The 23,991-nt window shown below is 39.0% G+C and overlaps 1 protein-coding gene across 3 annotated transcripts; it reads right to left on the minus strand.

The window, feature by feature from the left end:
* Positions 1-72: 72 nt before the first annotated feature.
* Positions 73-16,921, minus strand: LOC106674663 (serine/threonine-protein kinase pim-1). 3 transcript variants are annotated; one of them, XM_024805488.2, is made up of 14 exons: positions 16,813-16,921; positions 13,961-14,080; positions 13,253-13,670; positions 12,675-12,834; positions 5,794-5,867; positions 4,672-4,797; positions 3,050-3,292; positions 2,763-2,915; positions 2,547-2,641; positions 2,374-2,421; positions 2,052-2,270; positions 862-1,042; positions 605-775; positions 73-515 (listed from the first exon to the last, which is right to left on the minus strand). In XM_024805488.2, exons 5-14 carry the CDS (start codon positions 5,828-5,830, stop codon positions 424-426), a joined length of 1,365 nt encoding a protein of 454 aa, XP_024661256.2. In that variant the 5' UTR covers positions 5,831-5,867; positions 12,675-12,834; positions 13,253-13,670; positions 13,961-14,080; positions 16,813-16,921; the 3' UTR covers positions 73-423. The 3 variants fall into 3 exon arrangements, with proteins under 3 accessions (XP_024661256.2, XP_024661255.2, XP_024661257.2); XM_024805487.2 differs by lacking the exon at positions 13,961-14,080 and having other exon boundaries at positions 16,813-16,920; XM_024805489.2 differs by lacking the exons at positions 4,672-4,797; positions 5,794-5,867; positions 12,675-12,834; ... (1 more) ...; positions 13,961-14,080; positions 16,813-16,921 and adding an exon at positions 3,708-3,927.
* Between the last annotated feature and the right edge of the window lie 7,070 nt (positions 16,922-23,991).

Consider the following 23,991-nt stretch of genomic DNA (forward strand, 5'->3'; position numbering starts at 1 on the left):
TAGTAATAACACAGTATCCTCAGCAAAGATGAATTAAACAAGTTTTATTTTAATGGAAGTTTACTTCAAGTCTTCAGATTTTTACTGTCTTTTATTTGATTACTTTAAAGTATATGATTACATTAGAGTAATTAAATAAAGACAGTTTTGATGGAGCTCCTGACCCAGCCCAAGCTCTCTATGAAGACGAGGAAAAACTCCCCTGGGGGGGCCAGATTGACGGGAAGAAACCTCGGGAAAGCCCATTCAAAGAGAGATCCCCTTTCCTGGGATGGCTGGGGGGGTTACAGGAATTCCAAAACACTGAAATTTAAAGTGGGCCAATTAAAAAAATTATTTCCTGAAAAAAAGCAAGGTAATTCATACATCACACATAAATGATAACGTCTGAATTGTGTGTGTTTGTGTGTGTGTGTGATATGCTTATCTCAGCCACGTGTGATGCTGTAGCTCCTCCAGCGTTGGCCGCGTCTCCGGGACTTTGGTTAAACACGCGTCCAAGAAATCCCGGCAGTCTGGAAAGAAAGGAAAGAGAAAAAACATGAAGATGATAGTTCCAGTGGTCCAAGCCATCAGTCAGTCTTGAAGTGTGACGTTTTCTTACTTTTGGACAGATGTCTTTTGAATTTCAGGCGCTTTTTGAGGAAGCTCGTGGTGTTAAAGTCCCCCGCATGAAGCGCTTCGTACAGAACCACTCCCATTTGCCATACCGTGGTGGGTCCACACCTGTAGCAACTGCGCCCGTACCACTCGGGAGGGGAGTAAATTTCTGTACCTAATAAACAGAGACAATTGCAATTTCTTCTAAAACAAAAGGCGAAAATTGTGACATCTGTGAAGAGCAAGAGCAGAATATGTTACCATAGAAGACGCGGTACTGCGACTGCTCCTTAACAAAGCAGCTCAGTCCAAAGTCGATGATACGAACACGCGGTACATCTGAGCCGGTCTCAATTAGAATGTTCTCACTCTTGATGTCCCGGTGAAAGATGTGTTTATCCTCCAGGTGCTTCGCAGCATCAACCAGCTGCTTCAGAATGACCTGGAAATAGAGCAGGGCGATATGACCAAAAATATTTATCAAGATATACATTTGAAAAGTTGCGATAACGATATAACTGACGATATAATTGACACTAGACAAAATACTTTACAACTCCACAACCTTATTAGTGCAAAAAACCCCATCAATGTATTTTCACTTAAACAAGCAGCTGTTTTTTTATGTCCATTAAAGTTATATAAAAATGTAACAGTGCAAATTCCTTGCTGACAGTTTAACCAAAAGGCATTTCCAGTGGAAATTGGCCGACATATCCTCAGCATAACCATGTATAATATCCACAAAACTTAAAAAGAGGTTATACACACAATACGGTAATATAATGTTGAGGTGCAGTACGTATCACTCCGCGAGGCGCCTGCCTACAATAGCCGTAATGCTCCGACAATCCATCGAGCGGTGCAGCTTTGTAGCTTAGCAAAGTTGCCGTGTACATAAAATCGTTTTGAGGTCAGTAAACACAACCAGAATTCATCAATAAGTCACACGGGATTATAAGGGGCACTGTCGAGTTTCAGAAAAATCAAAGGATTGATTTTAAGTGTGCCGTATTTTCCAAACAACACGGTAATAACGACGCCCCGCTAGCATTCGCTACCAAAAATTGTGCTTTGTTGTGTATCTGACGGACAAAAGCTAAACCAGTTCCACACCACTAAAGTTGCAGCATTTTTACAAACCAGTTCTGGTTCATCCGTTTCATTCAACGATCCACTTTTGCTCTTCTCTTTCTGCGTCACCGCCATGTGCGTATGTAAACAAGGGCACTGCGCATGCGCGTTTTACCCATATTCTATCGTGATATTTCATTTTCCTATCGTTGCCCAAAATTACCCCGGTATTACCGTGAATGGTATGATATAGCCCAGCCCTACCTGGAAACGATGAAAAAGACAATAATCAATCAATGGGTTAATGTTTCTCTAACACTCTGTGCTTTGATTGAATGATGTAGAGTCTAAGACTCTTCTAAGGCAAGTCAACTTGCCTTGGCCTTGTCCTCTGGCAAAAATCCTCCATTTTCTTCTATGTATTTATCCAGGTCCACAGCGGGGACAGGTCTCTCCATCACCAGGATCAGCTCTCTGCCAAAGTCAAACCACTCCAACAGAGACACTGGGGCTGATGTTTCCACTGATCCATCTGCTTCAGCTGCAAGCTTCAGCATGATGGCAACTTCCACTGACACATTCTTCCCGTTATCATCCTGAAATATTTCAACAAAGTGGATGATGAGGCACAGACGTTCCACAGGTGAACGCTGCATGCAATCCACTAATGTAAAAGCAATTCAAGTTTTGCATATTTACCTTCACTTTGCAGTACACGTTCCCCTTTGGGATGTGTTTGATGGCCACCTAAAAGACACAGGGCATTGATGAGCATTTCCTCAGTATGACATAATTAAAGGTGTAAAACAGCTTACGATATTATCCCTTATCTGCGTTACTGCCTGTCTTACTATCACCATCTGAACACTTACTGGTAAATGATCCTTTATGCGGTAGCCAGCAAACACTGCTCCGCATCCTCCTTCTCCAAGCCGGTGCTCCTCCACGTATCTCGCTTGGAAGTCACCTAAACAGACAAACACAAATTGGGTTTTACTACAGCTGTCACACAAATTACTCTCTGCTGTACCCTAAATGTTCATTTTGCTCTTCACCTGAATATAAAAGCCAAGCTGCTTGCTACTCACGTTTCTGTTCAGCCACTGACTTTTTGGCAACAGTTTTGGTTTTGTCCTGGTCCACTTTCTTTTTCTTAGGTGGGTCCCTGGTGTCTCCCGCAGCTTTCCTTTTGCCAGCCTTTTTGTTTTTACTGCAGCTCTCTGAAATCTCTATGCTGCAGTCTGCAGATGTGGAAAACACCAAAAGCACGTCAGCTTATTAGATAATAGACACAAATATCTCCCAAACACTAATATCTTCAAACTAGCAACCAGATGTACACTTAATCTACCTCTCACTCAACTAATTAGCCTACCTTTACCAGTGTCCAACCAGGAAGATGCCTGCCCCTTGTCACCGCTCACATGGTCAAGAAGTTTACGCTTCTTTGCTGTGTTGGCTGTCCCCGCTTCATCTTGTTGGACCTTTCGCTTGACTCCCCTGACCACATGAGCATCTGAGCTGGTGGAAGGACCAGCCTGCTCAGAGACCCTCCTTCTTTTTATGGGGGTCGTTTTTTCAGGACTGGCCTTTCTTTTAGCCATCCTGCTCTTACAATCTATAAACAACAACAACAACAACACATTAGTGAAAAAGAGCGCTCGACATCAGGACTAGAAGGATTTTGATGTCACTGAATTTTAAATTAGTATTGCTTACAATATAATAACAAGTTTATCCTTTTGATAAAAAACACACCAACACGAGTCCATACTAGGTCTACTAAGTCTAGATACTGATGACACTTGTTGCTCTGTTTTCACTGCTCAGTCCAAGAATAAACTTGTCACATTATTTTACCAAAAGACAAAGTGCCCCAGTAACCTTTCTTTGATTAGACATGTTGCACTTAGGTTAGTTTCAATCAAAACCAGGATTTAAATCCTCTAAAAATGAATCGTTTTATACACAGAGCCTCAACATTGTTAGAAATGTACATTCTGTTATTTGGGGGATTTTTTTTTTTTACTTACTTTGATCTCCTGGATCTTTCTTATCTGCCTCAGTCGTAACTTTTCTTGTTTCCCTTTTCATCTTAATTTTTTGAGAACTTTTAAAATAGAAAATGTCACCTTAATGAGTGAATAGTCCTTCAAATGTCTGGATGCTTGACTTTTCTAACTAAGCTGTATAAGTCAGTTCTGTAAGTGAGCTTTAAAAGTAAACTCCGGAGACTATGGCAACACAACATTAGAACCTTGCCTTTTAGTGACATCACTAAAAGGCAGTGTCCCAAGTAGTTTAAAGAAAAACACTCTGGCAGACAAAGCCATAATATTTCATATAATTCAGTAATTTCACATTAAACTTTCTTTCATTATCCTTTCATTATTTGTTTAAAGACTTGATGTGTGGATGCTACTATGAAGACTTCTAGTTGAGCAAACACTAATAAACACTGACTAGTTTATCTGAGATAAAATATAACACTTTTTTATTAAGTCAGTGTTAACTCTTTTTTTTCTGTTAGGATCATTCAATAGTACAAAGCGAGGGTAGGTCCACGCAGCAGGAAGTGATCATCAATTTCTATCACTTTGTCAAAGGCTGAGCGTAGGGTGTCACCAGTGGAAAATCTTCTGTGGGGCGAATCATCGGAATCAGCGTCGGACAACCCTGCATCACCGCAGAGCGCCACGCAGACACTACACACTACTTAATATCGTGATCAGAACCCCACATACTGCCCCAAAAGTTTATTAAATCCCTGCCAACGTGTTCCTAAAATTAGAGGACGCCACAGGTACAAACTGACTGCAGCCTTTATTCCATGTGTTTTGTCTGTGAATGCCCCCATGTACACATTTAACCTCCACCCACTCCAACACCAATAATGTCCCGGGGCAAAGCGGGGTTTGGTGAACCAGGAGCTGTGCGCAGCCCGTGTCCACCAAAGCCTGGTGTATACCCCCTTGACACCTTATTAGAATGCTGTACCTCCATGACTGCCTGGCATGCTCTGCTCCTTCTGCCCTGGCAACCAGATGATCCTCAGCCAGGGTGGCTTGCTGGTTGATGGCAGGGGACCCCTCGGGTGGGCCACTTTGTCCAGCAAACCAATGACTGTAGAAAACATGGATGATCTAACAGTTCTCCAAAAGTATATAAAGTACTTACCTAAAAAGCAGTTAATGTCATGTTGCATTTATTTATTGTTATTACATTGTTTTACAGCAGCTAATTAAAAACCATCATCTTAACTACATGTTTTGTTTTTTTATTCTTTGTTGTTATTGTTTTGGTTTTTTTTGGAAGTTGTCCTGTAGGTGATGGTGTAGCACAGAGACTGAACTAGTGGCTAGCTAACATAAGAAGGATGTACTTGAAATGTACTGTATTTGAAACTTGCATCTCATCTTTGCAGCGTTCACTTTGAAGAGAATGTCTTTACCAAGGACTCACAGGTTAAGTAACTTTACAATTTTCCTATTACAATATATAATTTTAGAGCACGATTACAGCTCTGCCATCTTGATTGCAAATTAAATACATCTGGAATACGAACAGCTGATCGGATCGGCAAAGCGTGTTTCTAGAATATTATGTTTTTGTTACTGCAAGCGCTTTTTATGCAATTTTTGCAAAGCTATATGTGGAAGGAAACCGTGACCTAGGACAAGCTGATGGCATAAGATTTAAGTACAACTCTGGTTTCATATGCAAAAAAAATTATTGTGCTAGCTTACGCGGTTCCCGGTTCTACAGGGATTTCAAAATAGTTACGCAAAACAGAGCGTGCCTGCTCCGACCGACTTTAAAGGGTTAAACATGTAACAATCAAATTGCATCTTTCCATTGCCAGCCTTCTCATTTTGTACAAATCCAGCCAACTCTTCCAAGTTTGTGTATTTTTTAAACCCTTACAAGAATTGAAATGTGTCCCAAATATCTGTATCCCATCAGAGGCTAGTTTCTTAAAGGAGAGGTAATAGCTGCTCCACCATAGGACCAGTAGGACCTCCAGCACACAATGAACACTTAATTAACATTAACACATTTATTAAAACACAATTTTAAACAATAACCCTTTTCTTTTAGTGTGTTTCAATTTGTTCCTACCGCTCCATTGGAACGGTGTACTATCCAGTAACAGCATCCAGCTGGCAGAAGCATACACCTGCAGCAAGGAGAATCTACCAGGCAGGATAGCACAGCGGAGTCATCAGATCAGGATTATCATGAAGTGGTTCATCCAGCAGGAACAGGATACCAAAAGGGGAGAGAAAAAACACAGAAAGCATAGTCATGACTAACTCAGTGTCACTAACAGCTCATCTAGCAGTCTTAACAACTGCTAGACGGGCGACCGTGGCTCAGGGGGTTGGGAATCGCATCTGTAACCGGAAGGTCGCCGGTTCGATCCCAGGGCTCTCTGTCCTGGTCGTTGTGTCCCTGGGCAAGACACTTTACCCTACTTGCCTACTGGTCTTGGCCAGAGGGGCCGATGGCGCGATATGGCAGCCTCGCTTCTGTCAGTCTGCCCCAGGGCAGCTGTGGCTACAACTGTAGCTTGCCTCCACCAGTGTATGAATGTGAGAGTGAATGAATAGTGGCATTGTAACGCGCTTTGGGTGCCTTGAAAAGCGCTATATAAATCCAATCCATTATTATTAACATCATAAAGATACAGGCTGGCCTATATAAAAAATATTAACAGAAAAAATAAATGCTGTTAACCAAATTTTCTTAGGCAAAAACACATAATCTTGATATTTGACCTTGTATCAGCTGCCATATTGGAAAGGTAGCCAGGTTTCTTTAGCTGCCAGCTTGCTAACAGTCTGCTATCCAGCCCGGTAATAACTTCATTCACATATTTTACAACATTTAGCTTTCTTCCTTAACAAAAACATCGCAGTTGTGGATTTGAATCTCGCTGCAGCATAATAAGACCCAGAACATTCAATTTGAACATGTGCTGCAAGCTAACTCCCCAGAGGAGTTCATGCAATGGCCTGTCGGATTCGGCTCATGACTTCTACTACCGAATTATGTGTATGTATCCTCTCTTGATTTATTTCCAAAGTTTACTCACTTGATTTGGATTACTGAATGGAACCTAATCATTTTATTAATCTATACACACAGAAATAGCCACACAAACTAAATTAGTTGGTCAAATTTTATTCAGACACTTGGTGAAATAATCACACAATGTGGTCCTTCTAATGACAGCAACATACTGTTGTTAGGAGGTGGTGGGATTGTCACATGCAGTGAGCTAGCATGATTTACTTAAAGCTGATGTGATTCCCAGATTGGATGAACTATTTGCATTTTCCTCATCATTATTTTTATTTTTGTTTTCTGATTGCTGATTGGTAGTGGTTGCCAGAATTATGCTTTCGCTTAAAATACAGTGTTAGTCACTAGTGCCTCAATTTCTTGGTTGTCTAAGAAATTCATCCTATCAGAGCCTTCAAAAACAAAAAATAAAAACAAAAAATATACTTTACAAAACATAATTCCAATTAAAATAGTTAGCTGGGTAAAATGCCACATGTTTTATGTCATGGTACAGTTAGTGCGATTCTTGATTCTTATGATAAAATGTAATTATATTTTAATCCCACAAATTTCTTTTTTCTTTTTATGAGAGCTCACACACTTAAAGGATAACCCAAAGTCACACACTTTACAACAGCAACCTCATTTTATAAATGCAATACACTAAAAAACAAGGGGAATAAAAGCACAACATTAAGAGCTTTTTACAGAATAAATTGCATGACTGCAGTGAGAAAGCAGTAACATCACGACAATGTCAGTAGGGACTGGGGAGAGGGTTTAAGGAAGGATTCGAGTGCCGGTCTTACAACTGCAGCACAGAGCAAATTCTGCATCTTCAAGTTAGGATTTTAAGGGGGATAAGGGGCGGGGACACCAACTGATGTGCAACTTCTACTAAAGCTTTAGCATAGGAGTAATACTAATGATTCTTGACGCCAGCGAGGCTGACAAAGTGGTGTAATTGTTTTTTTTTTAAAGATAGAATTTCCTATTACTAACATCATTTAGAAACTAGGGTTTGACTCGTGTGTGAGACCGTAATTTTCTTTACTTTTCTTTATTTATGTAACTTTTGTTTTCACTGGCAATTTAGTGTTAGTGGACAATCACAAGGATGATTCAAGCACCTGTTTTCACACCATAGGACTGATCGTGGATGCAAGCTGCAGCAGAAATCTGAGCAGTCTGCTGATCGAGGGCTTAAGGAATCACTGAGGTGTGTAAAATTCACATTGCATAGCATCTGCTCTCAATGTACAGGACAGAGCTCATAAAGTGGATCTTGTGTCTGCCTCCCCAATGAAAAGGGCGCTGCCATGTAAACGAGTAATGTAATTCAATCTGGACGACACAGCAGCTTTCATGTCTGGAAGCGGACAGCAACCACATCTGCAGGTTCCATCTCTGTGTAGCCTAGCCTAATTTGTTTATCATTACTGGGTTGGCTTTCATCTGTGGGTTCGGAACAAGTGTTTCTGGCAGCCTCAACCTCCACAGTAATGACCTACTCAGTCTTCCTCCAGACGCCGTGGGATCCAGTGACCTCCCTGTCCGGCATATGACTGTCCCCTCTGAAATCACTCTGAGACAACACACACAATGACGTTCTATGGTTTAAAACAAATAAGAGACGCCTTTTTGTTCAAGTCAGGGTTTTGTCAGAAAAGCATGATTTGAGATTATTTGCGTTGAAGACATTTTTATTTCTGATCACTATGTTATTGTTTTTAACTTTGTTAAGAGAGGATACATACAGATACATCCAGCTCTAGATAAACATGGCATTTACGATAAGTTTCAGTCCGGTTTTTGTTGATTTCACTGCACAGAGACAGCTCTTCTTAGGGTCTCAAGTGATATCTTGATGAATAATGATGCAGGAAAATGCTCTGTTCTACTCATGTTGGACCTCACATCAGCTTTCGACACAGTTGACCATCACATCCTCATTGAAAGGCTGAAAAATTGGGTTGGTGTATCTGGAACTGCATTAGAGTGGTTCTCCTCTTATCTCCATCACCAATCCTTTTTCTGTGGCAGTCTCCAATTTTAGGTCATCCTCTACTTCCCTTACTTATGGTGTCCCTCAAGGGTCAGTTTTGGGGCCTTTATTGTTTTTAATATATCTTCTCCCCCTCCAGCATACAATGGGCTCTTCTTCATTTCTTATCACTGTTATGCTGATGATATTCAGTTGTACATTTCTTTTATCCCCAAGGATTTATCTAAGCTTCAGCGTCTGAATGATTGCTTAGATTTGATCAAACGTTGGATGGCTGCAAATTTCCTCCAACTCAACGAGGGGGAAACCGAAGTCCTTGTATGCGCCCCTGATAGATTTTTATTGCAGATAGTGATATCTGCAATATACACTCAACAAAAATATAAACGCAACACCTTTGTTACTGCTCCCATTCCCCATGGGATGGACGTAGAGACCTAAAATTCAGTCCAGATACACAATATAACCATCCCTCCCAAACAGTGGTCACAAATCAGTCCAAATGTGTGGTAGTGGGCACATCTGCCATATTGAGATAATCCATCCCACCTCACAGGTGTGCCACATCAGGATGCTGATCTGACATCATGAGTAGTGCACAGGTGTACCTCAGACTGCCCCAAAAAAGTGGTCAGCACCTTTTCATTCAGTTGGAAAAAAAAGAGAGAGCTGAAAAAGGCACAGATAGACCTCAAACTGCCAGACCACTCCTTAAAGACTGAATGTCCAACCAGATGGGGATCTAGGCAGGCCATGGTTTCCAGAGTCCTTGAGCAGCAGAAGGCCATTGCCCATGTCCTCTCCCAAGACAAAGGAACCAGGCACCTCATCCCCTCATGGCAGGACATTGATGTCCTTGAGGCCATCAACAAGACCTTGGGACCTCTGGTTGAATTCACTGATGCACTTTCTGGAGAGAAATATGTGAGTGTTAGGGGTGGGTTTTTATAATCGATTCATCGATTAAAATCGATTCTGGCTTGGATAACGTAAAATCGATTCATTAAAATCCTGAATCGATTTTTTAATATAAATTTATTTTGTCCGAAATGCCAGAATCTCTGGTGACATCTCACAAAATTTCAAGAACCACCAAACAGTAAATGAGAGCAGGTACAGGGATTCTTCACATAGACTTAAACACAGGGCGTGACCCGCGGATCAGAATCAGTTAGATGTCGCCTTTCTCACAGTCGGGGCTGAAAGTGAAAGCCGACAGCTCGCTGATCCGGGTCCGCGCTTTGTGTTCACGCCCTTTATGCGCTGATTCTAAAGCTGTTAGTTTGATCTCTCTCCAAACAATATTGACCGAACCAGCAGCAAAAGAAGATCCAAACGCTTCACATAAACATCGTCATGAATTCTTTTACTGTTTTGCTTCCATTGCGATGCGCAGCTCTCTCTCTCTCCCTCTCCCTCTCTCTCTCTCCCTCTCTCCCTCACCCTCTCTCTTTCTCTCTCTCGAACAGTTTTGCTTTCTTCATTATTCGCTTGCTTGTTACGCACAAGTCTATTTCTGCTGTTCAATACTGAACAAATTTAAACTTTTTAAAATTATTCAAAATGCAAAATGCTTAGCCGTGTCTCTAATAAAACCGCTGTAACGTCAGAGGTAATGTTCATTAATTAATGGTTTTCTTTCGTTTTTGATGTACTGCAGAATATTTTTTATAAAATCCCAGGCCAGGAAAATCACCTTCATGTTTTTCTGTGTTTTATCTTCAGCTACTTTGACACAAAGGCATCTGCTGTGATGCTCACAGCTTGGATAAAGTCTTGCGAGTGTCAGCTTCCTTTTTATAGATACAAAAATATGTAAATGTACTGATCTGAATTATATTTCTGACTGTCAAAATTTCCCAGATTTAAATTGAATCGAATCGAATCGAATTAAATCGAATCGTGGATCGAATCGATTCGGGACCTTGTGAATCGGAATTGAATCGATTCTAGAAATCAGTGACGATACCCAGCCCTAGTGAGTGTGTCTTTAATAAAACCAACACTCCACCTATTTAACAACTCAATCTTGGCTGAGCAAGATGATGACACAGACCTCTCAAAATGCATCAAGAGGAGAATACTGGAGTACCTAAATGAAAAGTATGGTGACTCACCAACACAAGAGTTGCTTGACATGGCCACTGTCCTGGACCCAAGGTTCAAACTGAGATATGTAAGCGAGGTCAGCCAAGAGACAATAAAAGCCAGACTGACAATGGAAATGAAGTCCGTCATGGTATTTATAAAGATACTAAACATCTATCTATCATTATTTATAGTAATTATTTAAGGATTGTATTTTAGAATGCCAAACCCGAGACAGATAAAACTGGTTCCTCATTCTGTGTTGCTGTCATTTTATATTTGTCCCATTAAAGGAGGCTGCAGTGATGGGGACACCCGTTGGTAACACGGAGGTTGCTGATGATGGTGCATCAAACCAAAAGAAGAGGAAAAAGGGCCTAAGCAGCTTCTTTAAGGCCCCTCACAGCACAGCTCCAGGTGCAGAACATGCTCTTCAACTGGACCGGGCCATAGCTTTTGAGCTTCAGGCCTACCTCCAGGCAGGGACCCTGGACACAGAGGAAGACCCACTGGGGTGGTGGAAGCTATCACAGAACCTCTTCCCACGACTCTCCATCCTGGCAAAGAAATATCTTTGCATCCCAGCCACAAGTGCCTCATCAGAAAGGGTCTTTAGTACTGGTGGAAATGTTGTCAACTGCCTGCGTGCATCCCTGAAGCCTGATCATGTCAATAGGCTGGTGTTTTTGGCTAAAAACCTTTGAAAGGTTGCAGGAACCATGTTTTGTTGAGCCATTTTGAGATTGTATGGGACTCGGGCCTACTAGTTTTTATTTATTTCTTATAAAAGGTACTACTTTCAGTGTTTAATTTTATTTTTGTACAGGCTGCAATTTTAGTTGACATACCTCAATGTCAGTTTGATGCAATTGTGCATTGTGTGGCTACACAGCTTGCCTTGATGTTTGGTTATTTGTATGCATAAATATTATGCAGTAGTTTGAAGTTCACTAAACATTAATGTTTACATTTTTTTATTTATTTTTTATATTGCAAACATTTGCACGGTTATCAGAATTTGCACATTATTTTATATTATTTTTTGACAATCTTTAAAGCAATTATTCAATGCATTGTTATTGTTAAATAAATATCGTGAAATAATCGTGATCTCAATTTCATTGAAAATAATCGTGATTATCATTTTTGCCATAATCGAGCAGCCCTAACAAGGGCTACATCTACCAAGGAGAAAACAGATTCCACTTCTTGAGGTGTGTGCCAGGCGGGCGCCAATAATTTTCATGTAAATGAAAAATAGGGCCATCAGATAAATCAGTGTGTTACTAATTACACTGGAAAAAATAGAGGCTGGCTCTGGAGTTCATGGAGCTTATTCACATTCTGTGAGCAACCAAAAAACTGTTTAGTGAGAGACTTCTTCAAGTATGCTACAAGCCAGAAAGAAACGTGGTCATTCCTGCCAGCAGCCACCAACCTCCAGAACAACATGAGCTGATGGTTTCATCTCCACAATTTGTACAGTCTATCTAAACCACGTGTCAAAGTCAAGGCCTGCGGGCCACATCCGGCCCGGCATACATTTATATCCGGCCCGCAAGATCATTTTATATAGATGTACTATTATTGTTATGCATGGCCCGGCGATATGAGGCGCTAATAATATACAAACTACAGATCCCATAATGCAGCGCTGAAGCCTCCTTGCTGACCGCTAGGCTAACTGGGAACATTCCCGCGTCAATCAAGTCAAACTTCTGTTATTGCGAAGCTAGCCGCTCACAATGGTGGAGAGAAAAGTTGATTCTGAATGACTGCAGCTGTAGTGAGCATCCGTTATTCAAACATCAACAAAATATCTTACAACTAATGAACTTACCATATAGCACTTCAAAAACTTTAAGCCCTCGAAATTCCCGCTTTCCATGGCACCCAACGAAGTTATATTGCCTAAAAAGAGCATTGTCCATAATGTAGGCCATCATTCTTCTTGTGGCTTCATCAACAGTGCTCCCTCTGATCTCTGCCACAACAGCAACCTTAGGACACGCAAGGACAATAATTTTACTGACAGTAGTACCATCAGTCACACCTAAAAGAAAGCAAGCACAGCTACACAGTAATTAGGCTCTATAATATTGATGCTAATTGACTGAGAAAGAGTTAGGTGTCAAAGTCAAACACTGTCTGATGTGAATGCAAAGAGCTAAATGATTCACCAAAAGTAATTTCTTAAGTTTTGGGTTTGGCATGGCACAACTTATAACTAGGTAATGTTTGGAGAAGTTATTTTATTAACAAAAATAGCAACTTTTGTTCAGCTCTCCTCCCACTCCTTCATTGCACTGACCATGTTCGAACAAACAGCAACTTTCCTTGATCATAACTGCTAGCATGAAACACAGACTGATTGAGGCATTAATCATTGAATATTGTTATTACATCATTATTATTTACCACTTCTTTTAGGAAGACAGGGTCTGCCAGTTTTTGCTCCAATGCTGCCACATCTGCTACTGTCCGGATGGGAAATACAGCACCCTCGGGTAATACTGCAGCAACTGGTCCATCACGTTGTGTAAGGAGAGACTGTAGCATTCGACTGTGGATCCTCTGAGTGTCCTTAATGTCTTCCAGGAGGGTTAGAACACGTACAAACATGCTCGTATTGGTGGCTTGTAGAAGTTGTCTTGGAACTGTTTGTGAAACCACAGGTGAAGGAGTTGAGGGTTGTAGCGGCTGAACAAATGGATGAGTGATGTTCAGGAAGTGAGTTTCACTTGAATGTCTATTCTCCATTGCTGATGGTGGTGAGGTCTCTGGCTGTTCCGCAGTGTTGTCCCAATCCTCATCAGAGCTCGACGGGATCACTGGCCTTAAAACAAACAAAATACAACAAACATACACACACAAATAAATAATAAACCAAACACATAATTTAGGGTACTGGTTAGTCCTACAAACTAAAAACATTAATGTATATAATGGCATCAAAAAAAAAGTCTAAAACAGATTTTTAAAAGTCAAAAAGTTATAAAGCGCTATTTTGAAATCATATCTGAACCTGATGAGCAGCAAGGGTCTGCTAAAGAAACTGTCAGGTTTTTTTTTTCTTATAATCTCAATAATAAATTTTTGCTTTTAAGGTGTTTTCAACATAATTACCTCCTTTTCCGCTTCCCTTTCCCAATCTGCTTCCAGAATCCAAATAAATTCCACCAAGGAAGGTTTCTAATGGGAAGCAGGAAATGCTGTCTAAAGGGCCAAACTTCCGTACATCTTGAGCTAGGTGTATTAAAGAATGTATATTATAACCAACAAAGTCAAGACCATAAATCAAAGCAAAATCTTTCACAAACTGCTTCAAAACATCCTCTGCATAATCACAGTCAGTTATCAATATACAAATCAGGACTTAGAAGAATTCTTGTAGATACAGATAACAGTATAAAGTATCTATACATTTGGCTTGGTATATTATTCAGTAGAACTGGGCTTGTGTAAAGCAAAACTTGTCTCAATTCAGTTGCTTTCTACGTGCTAATTTCAATGAGAGCCCTTGGTTTCCTTGCAAAACTTTAAGGAAGATATTGCCTGACAGAAACCATGAATGCTGAAATCAGTTAGAATTTGCATAGACTGTCTGCATTTTCGGGGACTTTTTAACCAAAGATAAATAAGCTTGCGCATTACCCCCATATCCCACACCCAGCTCGTTCAAAGTGACACCCCAACCTGGTGCTCTTTGTTGGCCATAGCACAAAGTTTCATCAGTCCTTTAGTCAACAGAAATTTCATGATAACATAATCTTTAGCATGTTCATCGCAATCGTAGTGCTCTTCCTCAAGTGTTTTATTCTCAAAAGAATCAGAGTACAATATTAAGTCCTGATGATGCTCTGACTCATTTTACTGTGAAACGAAACTAAAATGTTCAACAACTTTCTGAGCTCTTTGTCCTCTGAGATTGCTCCATTGCTTTCTGAAAGACAGCTCACAGATTCTGAAGCTCCAGGTTTCATCACTCTCCAATCAAAATTCAAAATTAACTGAACCAGCAGCAAAAGAAGATCCAAACTACGCTTCACATTTGATAAATACTGTCATTAATTCCCTCTTCCTGTCTTGTTTCCACCATGATTGAAAAAAAACAAACAAAAACAAAACAAAACATCATACTTCTTGCACAGCTCTCTCGTAGTATACTTCAAGAAAAGTTTCCCCATCTGAAATATGTTTTCCACATTATTCCCTTGCTTATTATACATCAGTGTACAGTTGTGCTTAGCGCTGTTGTCAGTTGTTTTTTGTGCCAAATTATGCCAAATTGCAAAAAACTCACCTTGTTCACTAATAAAACCTCTAAAAAAAATTTCTGTAACTTTGCTCTGCTTTACTTCAGCAGCATCAGGTAATGTTCATATATTGATTCATGGTTTTCTTCAGTTTTTGTTCAACTGCAGAATATTTCTAAGGCTATCTGATTTAAAAAGCCACTCTAGGAAAATCTCCTTTTTTCTGTGTTTTATCCTCAGTTACTTTGGCATAAAGACATCTCCTGTGATGCTTACACCAGCCTTAAAAGCTGTTGTATTACAATAAAAGACCCTGACATCAATTTATAAAGTAACAATTCTAATTGTTACAAACTCAAAAAAAGATTCCTACAAGTATATTTCTGGCATGCATCAAATTTTAAATAGAAATGAATTTTGAAATATACACTGCTTCTTATGTCAAAGTCTGTAAAAATAAAGAAAGAAAGAAATCACACATAACCCTTGCTACTATTCACTCCACTGTCCAACAGCAAAATCAAACCAATATACAGATATTAATAACATATTATTGTAATAGTGTGACTATGCAATTTATAAGTAGCCATAGTCATAATCAAAACAACAAACATCTCAAGTTTTGAGATAATTGCAAACCCTCCTGGCCAATAACCACACAAGCTGTCCATGCAGGAAGGCTGATAAAGGAGCATGCACAAAATTCAAACAAATTTAAGCCATAATGAAACAAATTAAAATAACAGTGCGCATGCACAAATAAGGCATCAGACAAACACTTAAAGATCACAGATCTTTAGGACCACATCCAAAGAGCAATTGCTTTTCTTTTTTATAAATAAATAAATGTGTAGATTCTAGCCAAATATACATTACAAAAAGGAAAAAAGGAGGGCCACAGCAATCATAGTAAAAGGAGTTGGCACTGTGGCCCTAACAAGACCGACCAGTTCTGCTTAAATAATCAGTTTCCCTCATGTACAGAGCTTGCACAACAGTAAGAGGCAGATTCTTGAGTCAGTACAGTATTTCTGATGAAGTTCTCACTAAAACAACTACACATATAAAGTTGCATACTAAAGTGTGTATAAAAAAAAACCCAAACAAATCAAGAATACCTATATTTTCTTTTTTGCTTTTTCTGGAAAAATGAGAACAATGGCAAGAAAAATGATGATTATGTCTTCTACAGAAATAGAGTGCTCACTGATCTGCCTCTCTGACTGCTGTGCATGCTCCTGACACAGGGGCAAAAGCTGGGGACTAGTTGCTCATGGCCATGGCCTACCCTCCTCACTTAGCCGTGAGGAATGAAGCTAATAAAGACAACACCAAAGCAATTTTGGTTGCTCTGATAGTGAAAATACCCTCCCATATTCCTCCTAAAAAACTAGAACTTTGTTAAATTGGTCTAATACAGTCCTTTATTAATACTAATCATAGAGAAAAACCAAGATAATGTTTAAGTACAACTTGATGTTAAGTACATGCAGTCATTAATTTTGGTGCTAGTTAAGCAGTATACAGGACACCAGACAATGCTTTCAAACTGTGAAAATTGGCTAAATCCAACATTACCTAAAAATTTAAACTAGCTTAGCCTTGCGTGAGTGCTAGGAAAAAGTTCGCCAGCACTTGTGCCATACATTACTTTGCAGCATCATAACTTTGTAAACATTTCATTTATACTTAGGGATTCAAATTAAGTCAAAAAGTTCTTACCGTTAGTGCAGAAAATAAGTCCGTAGCTCAAAGATGAACTTAATCCAAAAATTGCCAGCTTAACTGTCAGCTTTGTCCAAGGGCGCGAAATGAAGAATGTTCCAGAATGGGGGGACGGGTTTGAGAAAACCTCGTGATATTTCATGAAATAACGCGAGATTTCGAAAAGCACTCCTACATGGAGTGAAATTTTTTTCCCACTCAAATGTAAAACCATTTGTTTTATTTTATTAAGCGTCTTACAATTTTAAGTCACATCTGTTCTTTGTGTTTCACTTATATTAATATATTTTATATGTATATTTTGTTATTAATTAAATATACATATGCTGCCTCTGGCATAATTTATTATCAGTTATTTCATCTTAATTCATGTTTATACTTACACATGACTAATAATTATACTTAACTAAGATCGTTAAACTCAGTTGCCTGTTCATGCAACTTCCCATATGTTACCCATATGGTGCCCATAGAACATAGCCCATCTGGGCTGGCTCAAGTGGGTCCTACTTGGCTAACCCAGGTGGGTCCCAGATTGGATGCCCATTGTAAGCCCATCCCCACTTGGAACCCCCATAGCCCATGTGGGGCCCACATACTGGTGTTTACTGGGCTGCTACCTTAGATTGTAATTCCATTCCATAAAAACAAGGAAAGTGATATTAGTCTGCACATCTTCCCTGTTGGCAAGTAAAAAAAAAGAGGCAAAATGCTCATGGACAATGTCAACTAAATGCATCGAGAAAGGAGCAGAGAATACAGCAGACGCTCATTTGGAAGTTCTCTAAGAGTCACAAATGCTGTAAGAATGAAAAAAGAATGACTAAAACCAAATGCCATACAGACCATTTTCTCCCAGGAGGAGTCCAAAGGCCCCCTGAGACTGAATCAAAAACGGTTTTAGAAATGTGAAAGACTGGAAATATTAGATGCTCTCAAGCTGGCAGGAAACAATCCATTCTGAAAGTCAACCAACGGTCACGAGCCTGGTCATGGAGAAAGTGACAACCTGCCAGTAAGCCCAGGAGTCTGTATATTGACAGATGCAGCTACAGCAACCAGTGTTTGAACCCGTGTTTAAGAACAGTGTTTACGTAATATAGATAAAAAAGGCAAGGGGAATTATATGATGGTGGCAGATGCTAATCTGTGAAATTACTGTTCATCCCCATGCTAAGGTGATTGATCTTGATCCTGAATAAGTATAAAGTGCGTGTATCATTTAATAAGGTCCACAATAACTGAAGGGCATCTCAGTGGTTTCACAAGGATAGTCAAATGCTTGTGTGTGGGAAATATGATGTGTGTGTGTGTGTCTATGGTTGTGTGTGGGTTTTATTCTCAGATATTCAGCTGATATCGGTTGACTCATGTCTACTAACTACTCTAGGCCGAGGCATTCCTCATTGTTCTGTCAGTGGTATGGTTTACATTACCTCCCTTTCACACAATAAGCAGATTCTACTTCCAACTTGCGTTCTGCATGTCTTAGATTTTTAGAAATATTATCTTCATTCCTTCCCCTCTTTCGTGTCTAGCCAGCCCTCATTAGTTTCGGCTGATGTGGATCGCTTCACCTGTATCACATCACTAATCACCCTTGTGTGTATAGTCCACTCTTTCTATGTTTCTTTGCCAGTTTGTCTGTTTGTGGTCTTTGAGTTTTCCTGGGGTTTGCGATTTCCTGCTTTTGGATTCCTATGCTACTTTTTTAAATTTGGTGTTGGTTGGTCTTTGCATTAATCCTTTTTTTCATTTAGACTACTTCCACATCCTGTGTTTGAAAAATCTGGAAAAGCAGACGTCTTCCATGCAGAAAGCATGGGAGCTGACATTTCTTTATTGTATTTATATTTTTTTTTGTTTTTAGTTCCTTTTGTTACTATGTACAAATGTCTTTCCATCTGGGTATCTGATGCAATTTTCCATTTTAGTTTGTACACACATAAGCTGGTCATGAATTGGCAGGCACAGCATACTGGGTGTAAATGAACCTTGGGGCTCTGCTGGGTCTCACCTCCCACTTCTTAATGATAGTTTGCTGAATTGTTCAGTATACATTACACAGAAGAATAAAAATTTATAGGCATATCAGTAACAGCCAAGAAACACACTTAGTGCAAAAATAGTGCAAACATATATATGTTAACTTAAATTTGTAATTGTGTTTTTGAAATGTGGAGTAGGAATTAAGTGTTTTAAAGTCTCTGAGCTGCATAATGGGAAATGAGTGTTCACATCTGCACAAATAAACTACACCAAGGGGGAAAGAGTTTGATTTAAACTGAGTAATCAGTGCAGGTGTGATAACACCCTTAGTTTCTATTTCTTCAATTTTGAGCTTTTTTCAATTTACCTGGTACCCAAAAGCTTTTTTACATAAGCAGTCCTGTAATATGATGTTGCTCAATTCAGTGTTTTGTATGTCAGCCGCTGAGTGAACAGTGTATTTACAGCACACTAGAGTATCAGTGTAATGCCTATTAACGACACAGGAAATCATTCCTGCCTGTGGCCATCTCCCTGTACAACGCATCCACTTAACACACTGTTTGCTGCTACAACTACACATGTTTCTTTTCCAACTATTTATTTATGAGTGACTTATGTATGTATGTATGTATATATATGTATATATTGTACTATTCTTAGTTAGTGTATTGTCTGTCTTGTCTTAATGTTGGTTTAAAATGGAGCACTGTAACAAAAAATAATTTCCCCCAGGGATCAATAAAGTATTCTGATTCTGATTCTGATTCTGATTTAAGCTGACATGGACATGAGGAACCTACCAACAGCAGATGCTTGCTGTTTCGCTACGTTAATGTTAAGTTAACAAAAACCAAATGATCCCTCCATAATTTAGAAGTCCCGCATATATTGATAACAGGTTTCTGCTGATGGTAAAATTGCTGTTTAAACACGCAGACTTCATTAGATAAACCTGGCTTTGTTTTGGCTAATGTTGGCTAACATTAGCCTACATGGTTAAAAAAAAAAGTAGTAAAATCCAAGCTAGCTGGCTAACTGTAGCTTGCAGCTTGATGTTATTCTCCTTTAAATCGTCTGTGAAGCCACATTTGTGTAATGGTTTTTAATGTGGATTTCATTTCTAAGAAAGTGTTACCTTAGACCAAGCATAAGTGTTGAGTTTATAAAAATCTCATATTTTAAGATAAATCTAGACAGTAGCAACAAAAAATGTCCTATAATCAATAAAAGATGCCCTTAGTTTAAAATCAAGTTACAAACCAGAATTTGTAGAAGGATAGCAGCGCATCTAAACACTCTGAGGCCCATGTAATAATAGTTGGCAACCCTAATCCTACATAACTATTTTTGAAAAAAGGAAAAATGAATACAACAAATTAATAAAACAAAAATCACATATTCTGAATGTTTAGGGCAGGGGTCGGCCGCATGCGGCTCTTTAGTCCTTATAGTGCGGCTCCGCGTGGTTTGGGAAAATAAATTAGAAGTATTTAGCTGAAGTGTATTTTATTTATGTTAGTTCTTTTTTAACTTGTAGTTCTAAATTGGAAGATTATTGTGATATTGAAATATAAAAATATAATTATATTCTATTATTTTTTTCATCGCTCAAAATAAGCGTCACACTCGTGGAAGCCGGTATACCCGCCGACTTTCAACCCCAGGTAGGCCAATTATGGATCTTCAGATCCACATTATGTCAGCAGCTGTTCTCCACCGTGAACTATGTTAAAAACAAACACCGCTCACACCTCACAGATGACAGCTTACAGTTCTGCGTAAATCTGAAAGTGACTTCGTACAGCTCCGATTTGCAGACGCTGTGCGCAGAGGTTCAGGAGCAGAAGTCCCATTGTAAACATATCACAGCAGACCCGACGATGTTTGCATGAACATGCTTTACAGCTTCTCTTTATTGACCACTTTTCACACATGGCTGCTGTACACACACAGCCAGCTGTAGCTTTGCAGCTCGCAGCCCGACACATACCAACACAACAGCATAGATAGCACAGACGTTAAGGCGGCGAGGCGTGATAGTGGGTGCCGCTCACGTGCGTCCGCCTCCCCTGCAGCGGCACTGCAGACCACGCCCCGCCACACACATTAACCAGGTAAAATACATATCTAGGCAGAATTTTGCAAATATCTATTTTTCATTTTTCCGCAGCATAGTGCTTTTTTTTCCAATTATTTTTTAAAAGTCAGGTCAAGGCTCCAAAAGCACAAAGGCGATATAAGGGTGGCAGCTCACAACAGTTTTTGTTTGCTACATGGATCATTTTAGTTCAGCTGGGTGTCTTTCCTTTTGTTATATTTCTTTAAGAGTTCAAAATGTGTTAATTACATAAATAAAATTTAATTTTCTCTGTAGCACTTCATGGATTTCATAAGCAGCACACCTTAGTTGTTCACACAAAGCATAAAGGTAAAAAACAACATATACAATGTTATCTTCATTTTAGATGTCAAAAAGTATTTGCAGCTCCAAGTGTTTTCTTTTGCGTGGAAACTGGGTCCAAATGGCTCTTTGGGTGTTAAAGGTTGCTGACCCCTAGTTTAGGGTAAGAGTTTCTCAGCTCAACGTTGCTTAATTTTAATGTTAATGTAATTTAATTGAATACAGAGACACAGAGAGTTTCATGATGACTGTTCTACAGACAGAAATTGCCACAGTGGAAAACAGGAAGGATAAATAGAAGCTTCATATTTCCTGGAGCTGTTGCACAGAAACATAGCGAGGCCTGACAGAGTTACTATAGTAACAGATGAAGGCCCGTGATTACATTGTCTAAAGAGAAGATTATTTGGTGATAGGGATAAATTTAGTAGCTTTTAAATTAGAAGGCAGACATTCAGGCAGATCAGGTTCATTAAAAAAAGTCTGGCCTGATATACATGCACTTCTTCTTGAATTATATTAAACATTGTTACAATCATTTTATTTCTTTGTCCAGTCTTAAAATGATGTTCCCACATCTGCTCACATCAAGGTGCATGTTTCCACTCCATCCCTGAGACCCCTTCAAACAATTTATTGCAACATCCTGTGTTTCATTACTAGTGACAGATTTATGACTCTGGGCTCTAACTTCTACCAAATTTCAAGATACTTTCTGCATAATAGAGAGTTACTCTATCAGCTCAGTTTCTTGTTTAAGTTCTCTCTTCAAAAGCCTCCCCTGCTGTCCAGCACAACTTCTAAACCTTTGCTGCACTGTGAAGTACAAAAGCAGCTCATTTTAGACGTCCATCACTCTCCCGCAGCTCTTGGAAGTGCAGCTCGGAGGCATTTGTGGCCTGTTTTCAACCGAGCAGATTACAATTAGAGGTCCTGGCACCGTGACGGCAGTTATTTCCATATCACTTTTACTGTTTTGATTGAAGTCTAATTTATTTCTTATGAGTCTAAGTTTAGCACTTCATAAGGGGGTCTCCTACAAAAATGGATTCTTTGAACTAAATTGCAAATGAAGAGTGTATATTTCATGTTCTGCTGACATAAAATGGAACTTGTTGATATTATGTTATTAGCTCATGTTGAAAAGTAAAGACCTAATAAATGTTTGTTTTCCAAATAAGCCTCCTAAGAATGATGAAAGTGGCCTCTTTTTGTATTTTTTTATGCAACGTAATGTTTACTTGATTGATAGTTAATATGTATAATTAGGCCACATGAGAAAAATGCACAAGTAAATCATATCATGAACCACAGAAGTCTTATAAGCCATGAAAAATATAACCATTCACTGTTTGAGGCAATGGGAAAGTGTCCAAGCAATGAAGTGAAAGAACTTTAAAAAACAAAGTTGGAGACTGTAGCGTTAACAAAATCTTAAGTAATAGGAAATAATGCATTTATTCAGAACTGTTACTCAGTGTGTGTGTGTGTGTGTGAGTGTAAGAAAAAAGTTCCTTCAAAATGTTTTTATTTGTTGTTCAATTTCTTTTTTTAATCAAAAAATGAAAGAAGTAAAGATAACATCTTAAACTTTAATGTTTCCTGGTTGTAGTCCCATCCTTTTAACTTTAATCCACTTTAATTAAAGCTCAAAAGCCAGTTTTAGTTTTGTTTATTTTTTATTTAAAGGCTTTTCAAAGTTAAACAAAAAGGGAGATGTAATGTGAACAGATAAATTTGTTTAGGTAAACCTTTAAAAGTTAAACTCCTGAAGTTTAAAGTCTCTTTTTGTTCAGATAGGTGGTATTAACCTAGCATGTTATTATGCCCACTTTGGCCATGTCCACTCTAATACGTTTTGGCCTTTCGTCCACACTGAGACGTTGTTTTTGGTCAAGGAAAACTGAGCTTTTTGAAAACGCTCTCCAAAGTGGATACATTTGAAAAAAAAAAACTGTTTTCGCGCAGCAGTGTGGACTGCGAAAACGGAGGCTTTCGAAAACGATGACGCATTTTAGTCATATAATGCAGTCATGTAGGGCTGCTCGATTATGGCAAAAATGATAATCACGATTATTTTCACTGAAATTGAGATCACGATTATTTGACGATATTTATTTAACCCTTTAAGACCTACTATAGAACCAAGTCCACCAGAGCTTATATTATTTTTTTACATGCTGTAGTGCCATTTGTGGGAGCATTTCAAGTTGCTATACATCAATACAACTGCTATAGCCCATATTTTAATAATATGTATGCATTAAGTCCATAGTAATTACATAAATTGCAAAAAAAGTGCAATAAACTACAAAAAAAATTGAAAATCGCTTTTGTTTTGTTTACATATATTTCTACTTGGAGAAATTTAAGAGGTTTATCCCTCAAAACTTTAAATACAATAAAGTTGCAAAAAAATAGTTTCCCACCACAGGAAATTTATTTTGAGTGTCTTCATAGTTTTATTTTGGAGATACAGCAATTTTTATATACTGCAGGAAAAACAAAAAACAATCCTATGATGCAAATTTGCAAAGAAAACAGCATGTGCATCATTTCACTGTGGGAAGTGTTACGAACAGCTGATAGGAACGGCAAAGCGTGTTTCTGGAATATTATGTTTTTGTTCCTGCAAGCGCTTTTTATGCAATTTTTGCAAAGCTATATGTGGAACGAAGCCGTGACCGAGGACAAGCTGATGGCATAAGATGTAAGTACAACTCCTCCGGTTTCATATGCAAAACAAATTATTGCGCTAGCTTACACGGTTCAGGTTCTACAGG

Source organism: Maylandia zebra, linkage group LG16 (assembly GCF_041146795.1).
Source record: "Maylandia zebra isolate NMK-2024a linkage group LG16, Mzebra_GT3a, whole genome shotgun sequence".
NCBI lineage: Eukaryota > Metazoa > Chordata > Actinopteri > Cichliformes > Cichlidae > Maylandia > Maylandia zebra.